Source organism: Panthera uncia, chromosome C2 (assembly GCF_023721935.1).
Source record: "Panthera uncia isolate 11264 chromosome C2, Puncia_PCG_1.0, whole genome shotgun sequence".
Classification (NCBI taxonomy): domain Eukaryota; kingdom Metazoa; phylum Chordata; class Mammalia; order Carnivora; family Felidae; genus Panthera; species Panthera uncia.
Window position 1 is genome coordinate 112781926 of NC_064810.1, and position 18904 is coordinate 112800829.

An 18904-nucleotide genomic window follows, 5' to 3' on the forward strand; every position below is an offset into this window, starting at 1 on the left:
AATTTCAGTTAAAGGGATTTCACATATATCTTATTACAATTACAAGGAGTGAAAAACAGTATCATTTAGAGTAGGGACCACTATTCATTGTTGTTGTTGTTGTTTTGTGAAGTATACGACAGTTATTGTCCAAAAGATAATGACGAAGCTAGTGGTTTATCCACATTTACTTTTAAATGACCTCTCCATTATACTACCGGTTAGTCTCTCCACCAAAGGTGGGTGAGAAAGTTCTGATGAGTCCAATTTAAATAAATCAAATTTGATAACTGTTTTAAAATCTTACAGGGGTTCCTGGGTGGCTGAGTCAGTTAAATGTCCGACTTTGGCTTAGGTCATGATCTCACGGTTCGTTCGTGAGTTGGAGCCCCGCATTGGGCTCTGTGCTGACAGTGCAGAGCCTGCTTGGGATTCTTTCTCTCTCCCTCTCTTCTCTCTGCCCTTCCTCTGTGCGCTCTCTCTCAAAATAAATAAAGTTAAAAAAGTTTACAAAAACTTAAAATTTTACCTTATAAATGTTCCCTAAAATTGGGAACTTGTAATTAGGATTTTTTTTTTCTGTGTTACTACTCTTATTATAGCCTGGTTATAAGAAATTGAAGTTTTTTGTTAAATAAAAAAACACTTTCTACTTCCCTCCGCCCAAAATCATTCTATATACTGACCTCTCTCACAAACCATTGGCAAAATGCAGGGGAAATCCACTCTCTGGCATGGAAACCACAGTCCATGAAAATGGCAGGCTTATGTGGTCTAGCTTTGCCAACCTATTGCAAGCAAAGAAAAAGGGAAACGGTGATTCATCACATTCAGGGGTTAACATTCACTACCCGTCTGGGCTTTGGATTCAACAGGTGAAACTTGACAGCAGCAAGAGATATATCCTGTGATTAAATTAAAACACAATACTAGCACAGTATGTTCTTGCCTCTAGACACTCACAGTGTTTGAACTGAAGGCTTACATGGCTGTTTATTATTTTTATTAAGCTTGACAAGCTCATATTTTTCAGAAGATGCTGATTACACTGCTTAATTGTACTCACGTGGGGGTTATTTTCAGCTGCTATTATTAGGTGACATGACCAAGACAACTGGATGAGTAATTAGAAGTAATCATGATTGTTGCTAATCTTGTAAGAATTTTCTTTCTCTCCCACTTACTCCTTGTCTTTTTATTTTCTTCATTAGAATTACATGACAAAAATGGCATTAGAGGACGACAGAAACAAATTGTTGCTACGCTTTGTAATGTTGCCTGATAGACGTGAAGTTTATGAACCTCTTTAGCAAATGGATTTGCAAACAACATCTGGGAGAGAAGAATTTCATCAAGGTAGGTGATCATTTACATTGCTTACAGGAATGTGGTTAAATTTATAGGACTTCTCTTATTTTATTGCATTTTCCTTTTGAATAAATCAAAATAATGATTTAAAAATCCACATATGATAAAAGAAGCTAGGGAATCTGTTTGATTCCCTGGGGCATATAGACAGGGAAAGAGTTATAACAATGCTGGGATGAGCATGTCTGTGTAACAGATGTTAATGTGTTAGAACTCGTTGATTTAAAGCCCTCAGACATGGCAAGGTCATGGTTAAAAATGATTACCTTGAGGAGATACATAGTGCGTCCTTCAAATGTGGTTCCGATGGCTCTGCGAGAGATGAGGCCTGGATTCTCAGTGGCGACTTGTTGAGTCCAAGCCTCTATCTACCAATGCAACCATTTGTGGATTAATGTGCCATTCTTAGTTCAGTTCCCAAAACAATGTCTGTCTAAATCATGTGCACATCATACCGTTTCCCATTTGTTGTACTTCTCATAACTGTGTCCAGTGGCACGGACCTGGCTGTCAAACTGGCCTTCTAACACAGATCTCAGGTTGCTTATCAATACCCTGCAATAAACCAAAGGGGAGGCTCCTGTGAACATACGAGTATTTCCCATTGAACATGTGCAAAAACTTAGAGTCACTGTGTTAGTAAATGGTGCAGTACATTCTCCACGGAGTCGCATGTGTCCTCTGATCATTCCTGATGCCCTTCAACAGAGCTGCTCATCACAAAGAGTGAACATATCGTTGGAGAGTGCAGGTAAGGCAGGCTCTTTTCTCAGGCCAAACTTGAGATATTTACATTTCCTTGGACTCTAAATTCAGAAAATGGTTTCCCCTGGCACCTGGGGCATTCTGGATCAGGGCCTTGGGCAGCCACACAAAAGTATGCACTTGAGCCCTATCTATGGTCTTTCTTCCCCAGGACTTCCCTGGTTTTAGCACTAAAAGTCACATGTCCCAGGAGCCAGTCAGTCCCAGGTAAACTGAGACAGTTGGTCACTTGAGGGCCTTTCTCTAGGTTTTGAGAAAAATGTCTTGATGGGTGGAAATTCAGAAATATTAATAAACTAAAAATTTATTATTAGGCAAAAAATTCTGGGGTTGAAGAACTAGTTTCTGCTTGCCTATTTTTGGTTGGTTTAAAGTAATCAAAGAATGGCTCTGTAGCAAAGTATTATGAAAATTGGTGACAGACCTTTGAGGCCTGCTTATTTCCATAAATGATTGTTCAGGTGAAAGTTCCTATTATAAAAGGCAGGCTGGAAGGTGTGGATTATGTGTGACTTCATTTGTCTTTGCTACTTACTGTTGAATGTAAAAAGTATGTTCTGAAAGGACAAAATTTTATGAGCATTAATGTCCTTGATCACAGCACTGTGAATATTATGGACAGAAGCTAGTTTGCAGAAACTTGTATTATCCACAGTGAAGCCTTGAAATGTTTTTATCTGACATACAGAGAATTGCAGCCACATATCAAAAAGTCTACTTCTCCTGTGGCTGCTCCAAGGGCTTTCTGATGAAGTGTGTCAGGGACATCCTCTGAACCTCCCTCCTAGTCTCTTCTTCGTTTGGTTAACTTGGGAACGAACTTGTGTCTGTTTATGGAAAATGCAATAAATTAATACTAAATAATACTTGCTCCCTAGCCAGAGGCAAATACTGTCATTTAAAATGTTTTTAAATGTTTATTTGTATATTTATTTTTGAGAGAGAGAGAGAGAGAGAGAGAGAGAGTGAGTGTGAATGGGGGAGGGGCAGAGAGAGAGACACAGAATCCTAAGCAGGCTCCAGGCTCTGAGCTGTCAGCATAGAGCCCAAGCCAGGCTCAGACTCACAAACCTGAACCAAAGTCAGATGCTTAAGGACTGAGCCACCCAGGTGCCCCCAGGCAAATACTATCTTAAGGTCTTAACTGTCTTAAGGTGGTATTGAAAAGAAAAGGGAAAAGGAGCAGACTTAAAAATTTTGCTTGCAGAAAGAAAGTTTCTCTTTGAGCAGCCCTCAGTACTTTGTTAGTATACTCATTTTTACGGCTGCTGTAAATTACCACAAATGTAGTATGGTATAAAACAACATGAATTTATTATTTTATAGTGCTGTAAGTTAGAAGTCCAACACCGGTCTCAATGGGCTAAAATCAAGGTGTCAACAAATCAAGGTGCTTCTTTCTAGAAGTTGTATGGGAGAATCTGATTCCTTGCCCCTTCCAGCTCCTAGAGGCTGCCCACATTCCTTGGCTGTTTGCCCTTGTCTTTGAACTTTGAAGCCAGCAACAGCAGCTCAAGTCCTCTGCATGTAACATCACTCTGACCTCCTCTTCTGCCTCCCTTTAACGCTTGTAAGGACCTTGTGATCATGTTGGGCCTATCTGGACAATCTAGGATAATCTACCTATTTTAAGTTTAGCTGTTTAGCAACTTTAACGCCATCTACAACTCTAACTCCTCTTTGCCATGTAATGTGACATATTCAGGTCTTCTGGGGATTAAGATGTAGACATTTTTGGGGTGGGGGGCCATCATTCTGCCTGCTACAGTTAATAATGTTTATAGTATGTTCTATAATTATATTCAACACCCAAATTGGATTGTTAAGGGATAGGGCAGAAGTAGCAAGAATCCAGAATTAGGAATCAAAAGGTCAGGGGTCATAGTTTTGACTAACTTGTAAGTTGACTTCAGAAAAATTATTTAATATCTGGGCCTTAATTTCATAATTTTGAGAAGGGGGCATTTGATTAGCCAGTATTAATGTCCTTTTCAGTTGTAAAATGCAGTGACTGGACTCATAGGCCTTGGTCATAGATGTCTTTCAAGGTTTATGAAAAAAAAAAAATTAAGCTAAAAGTGCCAGTTACCACCTTCATAACTCCAGGAAAACACTTAAAATAGATAGTTTAGGAAAGTGATTTTCAAATATAATATTTATAAAAACCAAAAACAAAACCAGAGCAAAGCAAGCAAAACAAAAACTTGAAAACAAAAAATAAAATTGGCCAAAACCTTTAAGAAAACATCTATATTCCATTCTAAGATCATCCATTTAAAGGAACACATCCTGTGTAACAAAGATGAACTTCTCTGACTGAATGGCAAAGCTAAAACTCCACGAGGAAACCGTAAATGGCATCTACTTTCACTGTGACAAGATTTTTCATCGTCAGTGAGCGAGTACAATATCATCTAGGTCACATGGCTTGTTAGTGGGTGCCCAGAGAAAAGAAATCATCACTGAAATGCTTCCAGGCATTCCACAGCCTCAAGACCTTCAATAGACAATTGTGTCTAAGACCTTAACTGTGGCCAGCTCTGTTCTGTCAGCAACTAGCTCTGAATAGAGGGACAAGAGACCTTCCCCTGCTATGGCTATCCTTTCTCTGTACCTAATCCAAAAAGTCACATTATTTAGAAGACTTAGTGACTATGTATGGATTAGTGTTTTGTTTGGTAGTTAGATGAGACATCCTGGTAGAGTTATTACTATGTTAACTGTTAAACGTTTTCATCAATATTAAGGACAAAGGAGCATTAAAAAACTGTTAAATTTGGGGCGCCTGGGTGGCGCAGTCGGTTAAGCGTCCGACTTCAGCCAGGTCACGATCTCGCGGTCCGTGAGTTCGAGCCCCGCGTCAGGCTCTGGGCTGATGGCTCGGAGCCTGGAGCCTGTTTCCGATTCTGTGTCTCCCTCTCTCTCTGCCCCTCCCCCGTTCATGCTCTGTCTCTCTCTGTCCCAAAAATAAATGAAATAAAACAAAACAAAACAAAACAAACAAACAAAAAAAAAAACTGTTAAATTTAAGATGACACCCAAGAGTAAAAGTACCCTCTAGTAAGTTGCAAAAGAGCATCAGAATGAGGTTAATGTGGTGCTGACTTTTGCCTGAAGGCAAGGGATTGACCTGAAATGATCCTATCCAGCCTTGTGATTATTTGATTTTATTAGATTTAGGACAAAGCACTACTTTAGCTGTATTACAAATATTATTACCAAATAATGAGCTTCTATTCTAGGAGATTAAAATAATGCCTCTTAATGTAATAGGGACTACATTACAGCTCCAAAATACAGGGGCATGTACACTATTTTATACTTTTCTATGTTCCTTTTATAGTGCCACCCAACTTCTTCTATACTAACATGCAAGCAAATTAGATTACAGGGACTCCCAACAAAACAAGGAACGGAATGTCTGAGAAGGAGAGACACGACTAACTTTTTTCCCCTTATAGATTCTTGAAAAAGGAGTATTTGGTTAGTTCCCATACTACATGCCCATTGCTCTTGAAGAACACTGTTAAGTACCCATTGCTATCCAAGGACGTTCCTGTCTTAATCTGAAATACGCAGAAAAAAAGCAGTATAGGTAGTTAGTAACAATCAGTTTCTTCCTAGGTTGGATAGGGGAAAGACAACCATCCTGCAGTTTGTAGGAAGGTATTCTGTGAAGGGCTGCCCACCAAAAGGTCTGTCAGCCTGGCTTCAGGACGAAAAGTTGGAGATTTGCACCATCTAATTCCTGGTTTTTCTGTACCTAAGTGTACAGCATAGGCATAAAAATAGTGATTTTTCTTGGTGTACACATTGTGAATTTTTTCCCATGGCAACTCAGAAACTGATTAAAGCTGCCAAAGTGATACAAGTCTTGGTGAAGAAGGTTTGGAACCATGGGAAAAATCTGCAAAGCTTTTTATTGGAAGTTGTGCAGTAGCCGGTTCCTGTCGCATGTAAACACAGCTACAAATTCTTGCCGACAGGAAACTGTCTAAACACAAATTAGTTACCATATGAGGTAATAATGGGATGCACAGGGACTGCTTGCAGCCCCAGCAAGGATATTGCTGGTGTGCTTCTCCAGGATTTCTAGGGACTTATTATTATTTAATATTTAGACAATTATATGCTACAAATGTGCTAAGCAGCAAACAGAAACAAAAATTAACAAGAGCTTAGCTCTTGGGAATATCCTATGTTCTAGATGAGACAACATTTACATCCAGTTCCCAAAAAGTTTACCCACTAAAAAAGGATTGAACTTTCTATCTGATAAAAGGAATGCGATTAGAAGCCATTTTACTGCTTTGGGATATAGGTAGAATTAGGACATGATTCAGGTAGCTAGGGTTAGCTTATGGTCTCTGATATTCCTTTGTTTTTCTTAAGGAATTATAAAGAATCTGTCACTTAAAAAATATTACTGAGGACTACTAAAGGTTAGGATTTTTGACGTTCTTCCTAGTGTAATAAGAAGAGCAAAAAGTCACAGACATGAATCTTAATCAAATTTTGAAACTTAACTGTGTTATATGTTTTTTTTTTTTTTGAAGAGTCAATTCTTAAGGTCACATTTTGACACTTTCCTCAGGCAGAAGCAGATAGCTAAGCTATATGAGCCATGATAATGGGGTTAAGCAAAACAGTTTCTGTTGACCTTTAAACAATGTATCATCTCCCTCTTTGTACAATAGTAAACCATAGCAGCGGTCACAGCAATAGTAGTATCAGTTGCAACTTATTTGTGTATTGTTTTGTTCATCTTCACAGATTTTTGAGAGAGGCATAGTATCTTCACATTATGGATTAGGAAACTGAAATTCACAAACATGAAGCACATTATCTAAGGTCACAACCAGGAAGGTTCAGACCCAGGATTTGGATCTGGTCTGTGTTTTATGGAACACTTACTTGTTGTGTTAGGCTGCACCACTTCTGACGACGTACAGACCTCATAGGTAACAATTCTTACGTCTTCACTAGCATAAATACTATTCTATATTTTTAAAATGTCAAAACAAGAGAAGATTTTTTATGAAATTCTTTAAGGTATATTTACCCAAAATATAATGAGGACTTGAGCTTGTGGTAGGCTGCTCTTGGATAAACATTTGAATGTTCAGGACTGGAGCTTGACAAACTGCCTGTTTGCTTCTCACTGACCCACTCCCTGGAGGAATAACTGTTTGGGATAAAAGTCCTCATTTCTTTCTTCCCTCTAGTGCAAATGCCTTCGGGTCAGCATAGTCTCTCCCAGTTATAAGGTTACATACAGGTTATATAATCTGTTCTCTGCCTAGAGTATGATTTTTTCTTTTCTTTGGCTAATGCTGGCTCATCTTTAAGTTCTCAGCTGAAGCCTCATTTCCTCCAGTGGCCTTCTCTGACCCTAGAGTTGGTCATTTCCCCCCTATATATCCAGCTCTTTGCTCTTCTTGACAGCTGTTACACAATTTTGCAATTCTTTGTTTAAAGTCTGTTTTCCTCTGAAGGGAGGAGGGCCATATCTGTCCTTTTTTGGGCTTGGTATATATAGGCATTTACTATCTATTTGTTGTATCGACAGTGGACAACTGCTTCTACTTAGGAAGACATTCTCATCTGGAGAGGCTTAGATGGACCAGTGTGGTATTTGGAGACAGGAGATAGGGTCATCAGCTTAGCCAACTCTGTATTAGGCCTTTGAGGAATCACTTTTCTTTCTTTTAGTCCTTATCTTCACGACTTCTACCATTAGAGATAGTGGTGGGGCCTTGAGGTTGCACAGAAGAACCATTCAGTCTGACCCTAGTCTGGTCCTTAATCTTAAAGGAGCATGAGGAAGAAAAAAAAAAACACAAAAACTGGAGATATCACAATTCCAGATTTTAAGATATATTACAAAGCAGTAGTAATTAAAACACTATGGCACTGGCATAAAAATAGACACATAGCTTAATGGTTTAGAACAGAAAACCTAGAAATAAACCCACAATTACATGGCCAATTAATCTCTGACAAAAGAGGAATGAATACACAATGGGAAAAAGACAGTGTCTTCAACAAATAATGTTTGGGAAACTGGCGAGCTGCATGCAAAAGAATGAAACTGGACCACTTTCTTTCACCATACACAAAAATGAACTCAAAATGGATTAAAGATGTAATGTGAGACCTGAATCCATAAAAATCCTTAAAGTGAGTATGGGCCGTAATCTCTCTGATACCGGCCATAGCAGCATTTTTCTAGATGTCTCCTGAGGCAAGGGAGATAAAAGCAAAAATAAACTATTGGGACTATATCAAAATTCTTTCTGCACAATGAGGGAAATAATCAACAAAAGTAAAATACAACATATGGAGTGGGAGAAGATACTTGTAAATGACATATTCGATAAAGGGTTATTATCTAAAGTATATAAAGGACTGGTACAAATCAATACCCTGAAATGAATAATGCAATTAAAAGATGGGCAGAAGACATGAAGAGACAGTTCTCCAAAGAAGACATCCAGATGGACAACAGACACATGAAAGGATGCTCAAAGGCACCCATATCAGGGAAGTGCACATCAAAACTACAATGAGATATCACCTCACACCTGTCAGAATGGCTAAAATAAAAAAAAAAAAAAAAAACCACAAGAAGCAAGTGCTCACAGAGTATGTGGAGAAAAAGGAACCCTTTGCATTGTTGGTGGGAATGCAAATTGGTGCAGCCATTGTGGAAAACACTATAGAGTTTTCTCAAAGAGTTAAAAATAGAACTACCCTATGATCCAGGAATCACACTACTGGTTCTTTACCCTTCAAACACAAAAACATTAATTCAAATGGATACATGCACCTCTTTTTTTTTTTTTCAATTGCAGCATTATTTACAATATCCAAATTATGGAAGCAGCCTAAGTGTCCATACACTTCGATATAATGGATAAAGAAGGTGTGGTGTATGTATACAATGGAATATTGTTCAGTCATAAAAAAGAATGAAATCTTGCCACTTGCAACAACATGGACAGAGCTAGAGAGTATAATGCTAAGTGAAATAAGTCAGTCAGAAAAAGACAAATACTATATGATCTCACTCATATCTGGAATTTAAGAAACAAAACAAGTGAGCAAAGAAAAGAGAGACAAACCAAGAAACAGATTCTTTTTTAAAAAAATTTTTAATGTTTATTTATTTTTGAGAGACAGAGACAGAGCACGAGCAAGGAAAGGGCAGAGAGACAGGAAGACACAGAACCCAAAGCAGGCTCCAGGCTCTGAGCTGTCAGCGCAGAGCCTGATGTGGGGCTTGAACCCATGGACCATGAGATCATGGCCTGAGCCGAAGTCAGTTGCTTATCCAAATGAGCCACCCAGGTGACCCAAGAAACAGACTCTTAAAGAGAAAAAAACCGATGGTTACCAGAGGGGATATGGGTGGGGGAATGGGGAAGAAAGAGGATGGGGATTAAGAAGTACACTTTTCATGGTGAAGAAATTTAAAATGATAATAAAATAGGAATAATTGGTTAAGTTGAAATAAATATTTATTGAGTCCAGTGTGCGTACACAAGAAGTCAGGAGCATGAGAGTCCTAATTCATAAGGACTTCTCACTTGGAAAGAAGGCTTGATGTAATTTAGGTCTAAAACTGTCTAGCTGATTGATAATAGAGTGTTCATGATTTGACCTGTAGTCTGTGTATCATTTGTAAACCAGTAGCAGGTCAGGTGTCTTGCTGAATTGGAGTTCAAAAGTGAAAGCCATTTTTATTAGAACAGTAACTAAAAAAAAATCTACTGGGCTTAAAGTCTTAAGATTTGGAATGTAGGGCCAGTTTTGCCATGATCTATTTTTTGGAGCCCTAGGGAAGCCTGTTCTTGGTCTTAGTTTTGCCTTCCCAGGGTTATTCAGAGGCTAAGATGAGAACATACGTGGGAGAGAATTTTAATAGTTATAAAACATAAACTTACTCATATTGTAGTTCATGTTGCTTCAGAAAATCTTCCACAGTGAAAATATCTTCTGCTTTAACACGGAAGTCAACTGTACTGTGAGGTTTAATCTGTGTGACAGAATCTGGTTTCCAGAAGTCAATCTGAATAAAGAGTAAGATATATTGTATTTGACACCTATAATTCAATGGGTGAATTATCATCAAGCACGCTAGTACTCTACTCCAGTGAGTTATTTTTAAATTCAAATCATCCATGAAATCTCTTAAAAACATTTCCTTTGAGTGAACAAGTTGGAACCAAAAGTTAGATGTTAATAACAATGTTTACACATACATACATGGCCTTAACTGATTATCATCAAACATGAAGAACATGTAATTGTTTCCCATAATGCTAGTTAGTTGCAATGTTTTCTATAATGGTTCTTTTCTATTTATTGATTTTCTGGAGCAGTTTCTTATTGAGATAGTGGTGTTTGTGGTAATGGATAAATGTGCTGGAATGAATGATGATGAATTAACTAGAACCACAAAATTTAATAGAAAGAGATTGAGCTTTCATTTTTACTTTTGAATTGATGTATTTTGTTCATTTGTACTTGGAACTCAGCACTGTTCTTGCCACTGTAATGTGTAGAACCAAGATCTACATCTCTGACCTGTGGAGGATATATCAGAGAGGAAAAATGCCTCTTTCCACAGTGGTCATCTTGGCATCATGGCCAGAAACAAAGTGCTCTCAAAGATCCAGACATTTTCATTCATTCAATTATTCATCTGCTGTTACTAGGGACCTATTATGTGCTAGGCTCTGTGCCTGAAACTAGGAATACATTAGTGAGCGAATCAAACATAGCTTCTGTCTTTACCGGGAAGGTTTTAGAGACATTTATGCACAAAAATAACAGGATGACATATTTGAGAATTCTAATGTTTTCTCTTTTGGATGTATGGTTTCAAGTCTCCTTTTTTTTTCCCCCATGGAAAAACATTAACTAAGGATGTGTTGCCTCTCTCAGGTGTCTGTTTTCCTGTTTCCTCCTTGAGTTGAGAAAAGACCTTGAAGCTTGAGGTGATCCTGACAGTGGGTCTTTCTCTGCCCCTGCGTCTCACCCAGTCCCTGTTTATATGTTTATGAGCTAGTCTCCAGCCTGAGGCAGGTGATATTTAGGATCACTGTTTGGAAACTTAGAAGGGAGTTTGGGCAAGACTTAGAGGTTGTTCAATTGAAACTAATTAGGTAAGATATTAACATGACTCAGTTTCAGGTACACTTGCCTATGGAGAATCCAATAACCTATATCCTGTCCTGGTAATCTTGAGACCATTGTAGATATCTAGTGGGTGCTGAGTCATGAGTCAGGACCACAGGGAGTGTCAGGGCAGTAGGAGGCAGAGACGTTAGGACAATATCAGAAGGGATTCCAGAAGAAAAGTGTGATTGTCAGTAAGGTGTTGAAAGGAGACAGTACTGATGATTTGATAAGGATTAGCTACAGAATGTGATCTAGTGAGTCATAGATGAGAAAATAAAGATGAAAGTTAAAAGATAGTGGGAGGAGGTATAAAGGCATGCCATGATAAGAACAGAGAAAACAAGGGTCTGGTGATGAATTCTAGTTAGCCAACATGGTAAAGAGAAGGGCAATGAAGACAAGCACATTATAGGAGAAAGCATATTTTTAAAAGTTAACTCTGAATTTGTGTTCCTAAGAATGCCTGTCCTTCCAAGGTGGGATGGGAGAGGGATGTGTATCTTTATTATAGATACAGAGGTTTTGAATTGGTAAAGCACACAAAGTCTTCCAGACATCAGTAGGGAACTTGACAGTGCCCCACCCACACATAATGCTGGGACCTTTTAGTGTACTCAGGGGACCCCTTACGTCCCCGAGCTTCATCTCTGTGAAGGCTCTTTCCTCTGGAACTGGAAAAAGCCAAGCTAACAGCTTGCAGCAGCCAGGAGGTGGCAAAGAAATAACTCTTTACAGAGAAGCACTCAACCAGTGAGCCTGGGAAGTGGATGTGTAAATATTCCAATTCTCTCATTTCTTAGGTGGGATAATTCTGAGGTGGGCGATTTTACCCTTTCTTGGAGTTTCTCTGTAGGAGTAAGCTCTAATCATCGTCTATGGTAGTTGTCTTAATAGTATCCCCTTTGTTGTCTGCCTTCCATTCTCTGCATCACTCCTTACTTCTTTACCAGTGTTCCTTGTACTTCCCAAACAAAATCTTGGCCCCCAAATCTTTGTCTAAGATTCTACTTTGAGGAACCTATATTAAGACACTAGCTTTTCACTTAGAGCAGCATGTACCTGTATGATATCTTGGTGATGGTTCTGATACAATCTTCAATACATTCAGTGCCAATTCAGAATAGCCTAATTGCTTTATGAGTGGGTTTTCTTTGTGATATTAAGTTGAAAGCTGCCTTTCCTAATCTCTTACTTCTTACTCATTGGTCTTGGCTCTCGGAAATATTGGGAGATCTCTCTCTCTCTATCTGCCTATCTACACACATATCTGTATCTATATGTCTGTATTTATATCTCTATATCTATCTGTCTGTCTGTCTATCGAGACTGAGAGAGATAGAGACTTTTAAGATTCTGCAGTGAGAATGATAGATTCTTTAAAATGGGGGTAGAGAAATCTCATGAATGTGTTTTTACAGAAAACTTGAAGACCTAACCTGAGGCACTATAAATTTCAGTCTGACATGGGGAAAATTTGTCAGCAAATATACCAGCATCCAACGCTATGAAGTTCTTCAGCTGTGATGCAGACTTACTATACTGGAGTTAGTTGCTAGTGCTTCTTAGGAGAAATGGAACCAAAAATCAAGAAGAACTCTATAGCCTCATAGATGTTTACCAATGTATCAAGTATGGATAAAATTAATAAACTCAAAATATTCTCACAAGGAGATAAATATACATTTCAGTAATCACCAAGACCATGTGAGCGAGATCTAAGTCTGAAATATGGAAATAGAGTAAAATATATGATGTGAGATATGGGGAATTGAATTATATGTTAAGAAATTGTAAAACTGAGGTTATAAAATTATAAATCCAGGAAGCTGAGTTAAAAAAAACTGTAAAGAGCATTTGTTGGAGGATAAAGGAATATCTTTAAATGATAGCACAGTGGGAATGTTAACTTAATCAGCCAGCTGGCTAATAACTGAAGAGTCTTTCTTAAAATATATTATAGAACCAACACAAAAGCAAGATTAAGTATGTCCACTGTAAATTCTTTTAGGCTTTTAAAAGAATAAGTAGTGGTGTTGGAGATCTTTGGTTCTTTACAAATTTACACAGTTTGTTTCTTCACGTTGCATTTGACTATAAGTTGAACATCTGATAGACTATTTTATCTTGATGGAATTTTCCTTTCCTGTTTGGAGGGTTGACTTCTAATCCAGGCATAGTTCCAGACAGTAGGGGGCAACTTAGTAGTATAGTGGGAGTGATGAGAACACTGGAAGACTGTAACCATGTTACTCTGGGCATATAGACGAACATGGACCTCATCATAGAGAAACAGAGTTCAAGAAAGCACAGAGCAAAGAGGATAGGTTTTATGGTTAGTGCCTGCAATAAAGGAAAAAGTGCAATTCTGATTACAAGGAGATAAAATAAACCCCTTAGTATATAATTACAGATGAAAAGGGGAGGCTGCTAGAGTCCTATGTCATCACAGATCTCTCTAGTGTATTCAACTTGTGAGAAGATATGTTTAAAAGCTGGGAGGAAGGACACATAGCCAAGGATGAATACAAAGACTAGATGCCCTTGTAATGATCTTATCAGGAAGGCTATAGTACAGAATATGCTGCACTTGCAGATTGCTAAGGAGAAAAAAATATCTCCTTTTCATTCATGTGGGAAACAAAATGAATAAAGAAGAAATGTGCAGTCCCATTGCTTAGAGACAAAGCATGATGCTTGCAGCAGGAAGAAAAGAAAGTTTTCCCGTTTAACTGTTGTTTGGCTTTTGACTTTTCCGAGGGGGTATACCATTTCTTGTTTCTTCTGCTTCCACTGAGAGATGAAATTGCCATAAGTAAAGAATTTTTCACATGTTACGATTTTTAGTAGAAATGCCTTCTTTGGAAAGAGAACATAGAGGCCCAAGATAGATGAGGAGACAGGGGATTATACTGGCCATGTAAATTGCATTTATATTCCAGTTGTAGTGATGATAATAATAACAAATTCTTAAATAGTTATCACTATGTTCCAAGTGCTTCACTGATATCAAGTCTTTTAAATCTCATAACAATCCTATAAGGTAAATACTGTTATTCATCTCATTTGGCAAATGAGAAAGTTGAGATCCAGAGAGATGTCTAAAGTCCAGCTAGCAAGTGGTAGAACCAGGAATTGAATCTAGGAGTCTGAGTCCAGATTCTCTGCTCTTGACTATTGTAAAATGCTGAATTTTAGGTAACTAAAATAATAAAGCACATGTGATTGCAGAACTTCTCCAGCAATCTTGGAGGAATCAGAGCTTGAAGGAATCACTGAGGAGTGGAGGGGGTAAATCTTGGATTTCATAAGGAGGAAAACAGGTGAATTCCAGAAGCAGGAGCTCGTGGGGTTTAGCATGGATTCTGGCAAAGCTGTGGAGTAAACTGGAAGCAGATGGATTGTGAATGCTCAGAAAAGGAAGCTGTGATCCCTGGGAGCCAGCATAGTTTAGAGCAAGAGTAAGTCAGGCCTAATTAACTTCATCTTCTTATTGAAAGAGACCACTAGCCTGATATAATGCTGAATCTAGATCTTAGCAAAGCATTTGTAAAGTCTCTGCATTTATATTCTTCTTTACAAGCTGGAAAGCACAGTGTTAGCTGGAGCTGACACCCCAGTAATGTGGGTAATTGAGCAAACATCTGAGGATAGTTGGTTAATGAATCACTTTCAATACTTAACATATTGGAAGCTCTTGATAAATATGTATTGAATGAATGAACCATGAAGGAGGCCTCTAATTCTGTGCTGACCCCTGATTGACTTAATATTTATCTTTATTAATGACAAAGATAAAAGTTGGGAAGGAGTGCTTGTCAAACTTGCTGGTGATGCAAAGCTAGGGGGAAGAATTATTTCCATGGATGACTGAATTAGTTTTTTAAATGATATCATCATGCTGAAAATAAACTATAAAGATGAATTTTAACACAGTAAATCTGAAATCCTGCATTTAGGTAAAAAATAAATTAGGCAAGAAGAAATAATACCTTGTCTAAGAATGATTCATGTGAAAAAAGAATAATCTACTGGTTTCTATTGGCCATAGGCTTATTATAAACTAAGAGTATTCTTTAACTGTTCAAGATGTTTAAAAGAATCTCAGGCCCCATTAACAAATGTCTGTTTTACAGATGAAGACAGGCAATTGTCCTATTATCTAGTACTGTATTAATCTAATGTATCTAATACTGTATTAATCAGAGCATACCTAGAAGTCTAGTGCCAATTCTGAAAGCTACATTTTAAAAAAGAAATACAGGCAGATTGAGCTATATCCAAAGGTGACCAGGAATGATCAGTGTAAACGAGTGCTAAGAGAAATGATAGAAGGCCTGGAAAAGGTAAATCTTACATGTAAGACAATATTTGGCTCAACTAAGTCCAATGGGCCAAAGTTAGAGAAGGTAGCTTTCAGCTTCATGTAACAGTTGACTTGTGAGGCAAATGGGCTACTCTGAAAAGCAGCATTCCTTCCATCCTTAAAAGTTCTCAAACAGTTTTTATTAAGGCTAGCAATCAGAGATGGTATTTCTATGGAGGAAATTCCAGTTTGAGTGGAAGGCCGGAATACATGACTACTTATTTTCTTTCAATATTAAACTTTTGAATCTATTTCAGATTATGACACTGTACCTTCTTCTTCTTCTTCTTCTTCTTTTTTTTTTTTTGGTCCATAACTTAAAAGCCAAAAGAAAAAAAAAACCCTATAAAAAGATAGATAGATAGATAGGTATTTAGGGGTCTAGCAAATTATTTTGGTTTATATTTCATGAAGAAACAACTTTGGCCCAAGTGAGCTATTTGTGGTCAACAGTAGCTTCCTGCTACACTACATATATAATTAAAAATATCAGTTCTCATCCCATATTCAGTGGATTTACTTTAAGTAGTATAGAGATTTTGGTTTCTTGAAAGTAAAAGAAAAGTATGGAAATCATTCATGGCTTTTTACCTTCTTTGCCCCCAACTCCTTCATGTCATATCATTAAGAGGACCTGAAGCAAGGTCATGAAAACTCAAGCTGTTTGATTTGGAATGAAAGAAAATCAAAGGGAACAGATGATACATGGGATGTGGAAATGAATTTCAAGTTGGACAGAAGCCCAGTTTTTCAGTAATATCCAAGTTGATCATTTTTCACTTTTGCCTTAGAAGGGAAGTGACTGTACATTAGATGTTCTGTGACCTTTGCGACTGTTCCAACTCATCCAGTTGTCATGTCCTGTCAACTCCTTCAAAAGTTACCATGGATTTATAATACTATAGGGCTATGGTAATCTAATTTAGGCAGGGGAAAAAAAAAGGTATTGTGGCATTAAATGTTTTTCAGTTTATTTCTTGCTATAGTTAATATTTCAGTCATTCTTCCTTTGATGGAATCACAGTGCACTCTAAGATTTTAAAGTAATTGTGAAGCAAACCTATAGTATTGGATCATTATTTACCTGGGTGGTGCTGGCCAACTCATGGAGTAAGCTGATGTGATTTTCATCTTCAACATTGACACGGAACACCTTCTCACTGAATGGCGAGGTAGCAGAAGAAGAAGAGAAAATGTAAAATTTGGTAATGCATTCAAATTTGGGGGATAGCAAGGAAGAGGACTTGCTCATATAAGGAGTTGCTTACTTACCCTTCAAAGTGCTCACCAGAATGGTGAGCAGATGCTAGGGCCACAGTCACAAGAAGTAAGAGGGCCAACATTGTGACTGACTTGGTCCTTTGGGTGTGTTTCACCTGCATTTATAATCCAAGGTGGTGTTTGTTTTCTTCTTCTGATTGCAGATAGGCACTATCAAATCTTGATTAATGGTTTTCCTGGCATTGTTGCCTTGGTAGGTGTGTAAAGTCTGAGAGGATATCTCTCTCAACACCTGTGGATACAGAGCAAATAATCTCAAGTTCAACCTATTTAATTTGGATGTTAGGCCTTGAATAGTTTGGAGGTAAATGAGTTTTAAATAAAATCTATTTTATAATTTAAATTCTTCGTTGCCAATTTGTATGCCTTTTATTTCTTTTGTTGTCTGATTGCTGAGGCTAGGACTTCTAGTACTATGTTGAACGACAGTGGTGAGAGTGGACATCCCTGTCATGTAAGAAGTCAAACTTTCACTCTTCACAGATGACATGAATGTGTGGAAAACCCAAAAAACTCCACCAAAAAACCTGTTAGAACTGATATACATGAATTCAGCAAAGTTGCAGGATATCAATTCAACATATAGAAATCAGTTGCATTTCTATACACTAATAATGAAGCAGCAGAAAGAGAAATCAAGGAATTTATTCCACTTACAATTGCAGCAAAGCCTATAAGATACCTAGGGACAAACCTAACCAAAGAGGTAAAAAATCAATACACTGAAAACTATAGAAAGCTTATGAAAAAAAAATGAATAAGACACAAAGAAATGGAGAAACGGCCATGATCATGGATTGGAAGAACAAATATTATTTATGTGTTGATACCACCCAAAGCAATCTACACATTCGGTGCAATCCCTATCAGAATAACAAAAACATTCTTCACAGAGCTAGAACAAACAATCCTGAAATTTGTATGGAACCAGAAAAAAAACCCAAATAGCCAAAGCAATCCTGAAAAAGAAACCAAAGCTGGAGGTATCACGATTCTGTACTTCAAGCTGTATTACAAAGCTGTAATAACAAGACATAGGTGCTGGCACAAAAACAGACACATGGATCAATGGAACAGAGTAAAGAACCCAGAAATGGACCCAAAGATGTATGTGCAACTAAACTTAGACAAAGTAGGAAAGAGTATCCAATGGGAAAAAGTCTCTTCAGCAAATGGTGTTGGGAAAACTGGACAGGTACATGCAGAAGAATGAAACTGGACCACTTTCATACACCATACACAAAAATGAATTCAAAATGGATGAAAGACCTGAATATGAGACAGGAAGCCATCAAAATCTTAGAGGAGAAACGGGCAGCAACTACTTTGCCCTCGGCCACAGCAACTTCTTACTCAACATCTCTGGAGGCAAGAGAAATACAAACAAAAATGAACTATTGGGACCTCAGCAAGATAAAAAGCGTCTGCACAGCAAAGGAAACAATTAACAAAACTAAAGGACAACTGATGGAATGGGAGAAGATATTTGCAAATGACATATTGGGTAAAGGGTTAGTATCCAAAATCTATATAGAACTTTACAAACCAAACAAACAAAAAATAAATAACCCAATGAATAAGTGGGCAGAAGACATGAATAGACACTTTTCCAAAGAAGACATCCAGATGGCTAATGGACACATGCAAAGATGCTCAACATTACCCATCATCAGAGAAATACAAATCAAAACTACAATGAGGTGCCACCTGCCACCTGTCAGAATGGCTAAAATGAATAACTCAGGAAACAATAGATGTTGGCGAGGATATGGAGAAAGGGGAATCCTTTTGCACTGCTTGTGGGAATGCAAACTGGTGTAGCCACTCTGGAAAACAGTATGGAGATTCCTCAAAAAATTAAAAATAGAACTGCCCTATAACTCAGCAGTTGTACTACTAGTGGGTATTTATCCAAAGGGTACAAAAAATGCTTATTTTAAGGAGGGGGGGAACATGCACCCT

At 37.8% G+C, this 18904-nt stretch overlaps 1 protein-coding gene across 1 annotated transcript in view; it reads right to left on the reverse strand.

Moving 5' to 3' along the window:
* The window catches only part of CPB1 (carboxypeptidase B1), a 33740-nt gene extending 16721 nt beyond the window's left edge, over positions 1 to 17019 (reverse strand). The window contains exons 1-6 of the mRNA XM_049629744.1: positions 16934 to 17019; positions 16746 to 16821; positions 10059 to 10183; positions 1803 to 1902; positions 1614 to 1715; positions 666 to 767 (exon numbers count right to left, since the gene is read on the reverse strand). Coding sequence (XP_049485701.1) covers positions 666 to 767; positions 1614 to 1715; positions 1803 to 1902; positions 10059 to 10183; positions 16746 to 16821; positions 16934 to 17004 — 576 coding nt within the window. The 5' untranslated portion in view covers positions 17005 to 17019. The remainder of the gene's footprint in view (positions 1 to 665; positions 768 to 1613; positions 1716 to 1802; positions 1903 to 10058; positions 10184 to 16745; positions 16822 to 16933) is intronic.
* Between the last annotated feature and the right edge of the window lie 1885 nt (positions 17020 to 18904).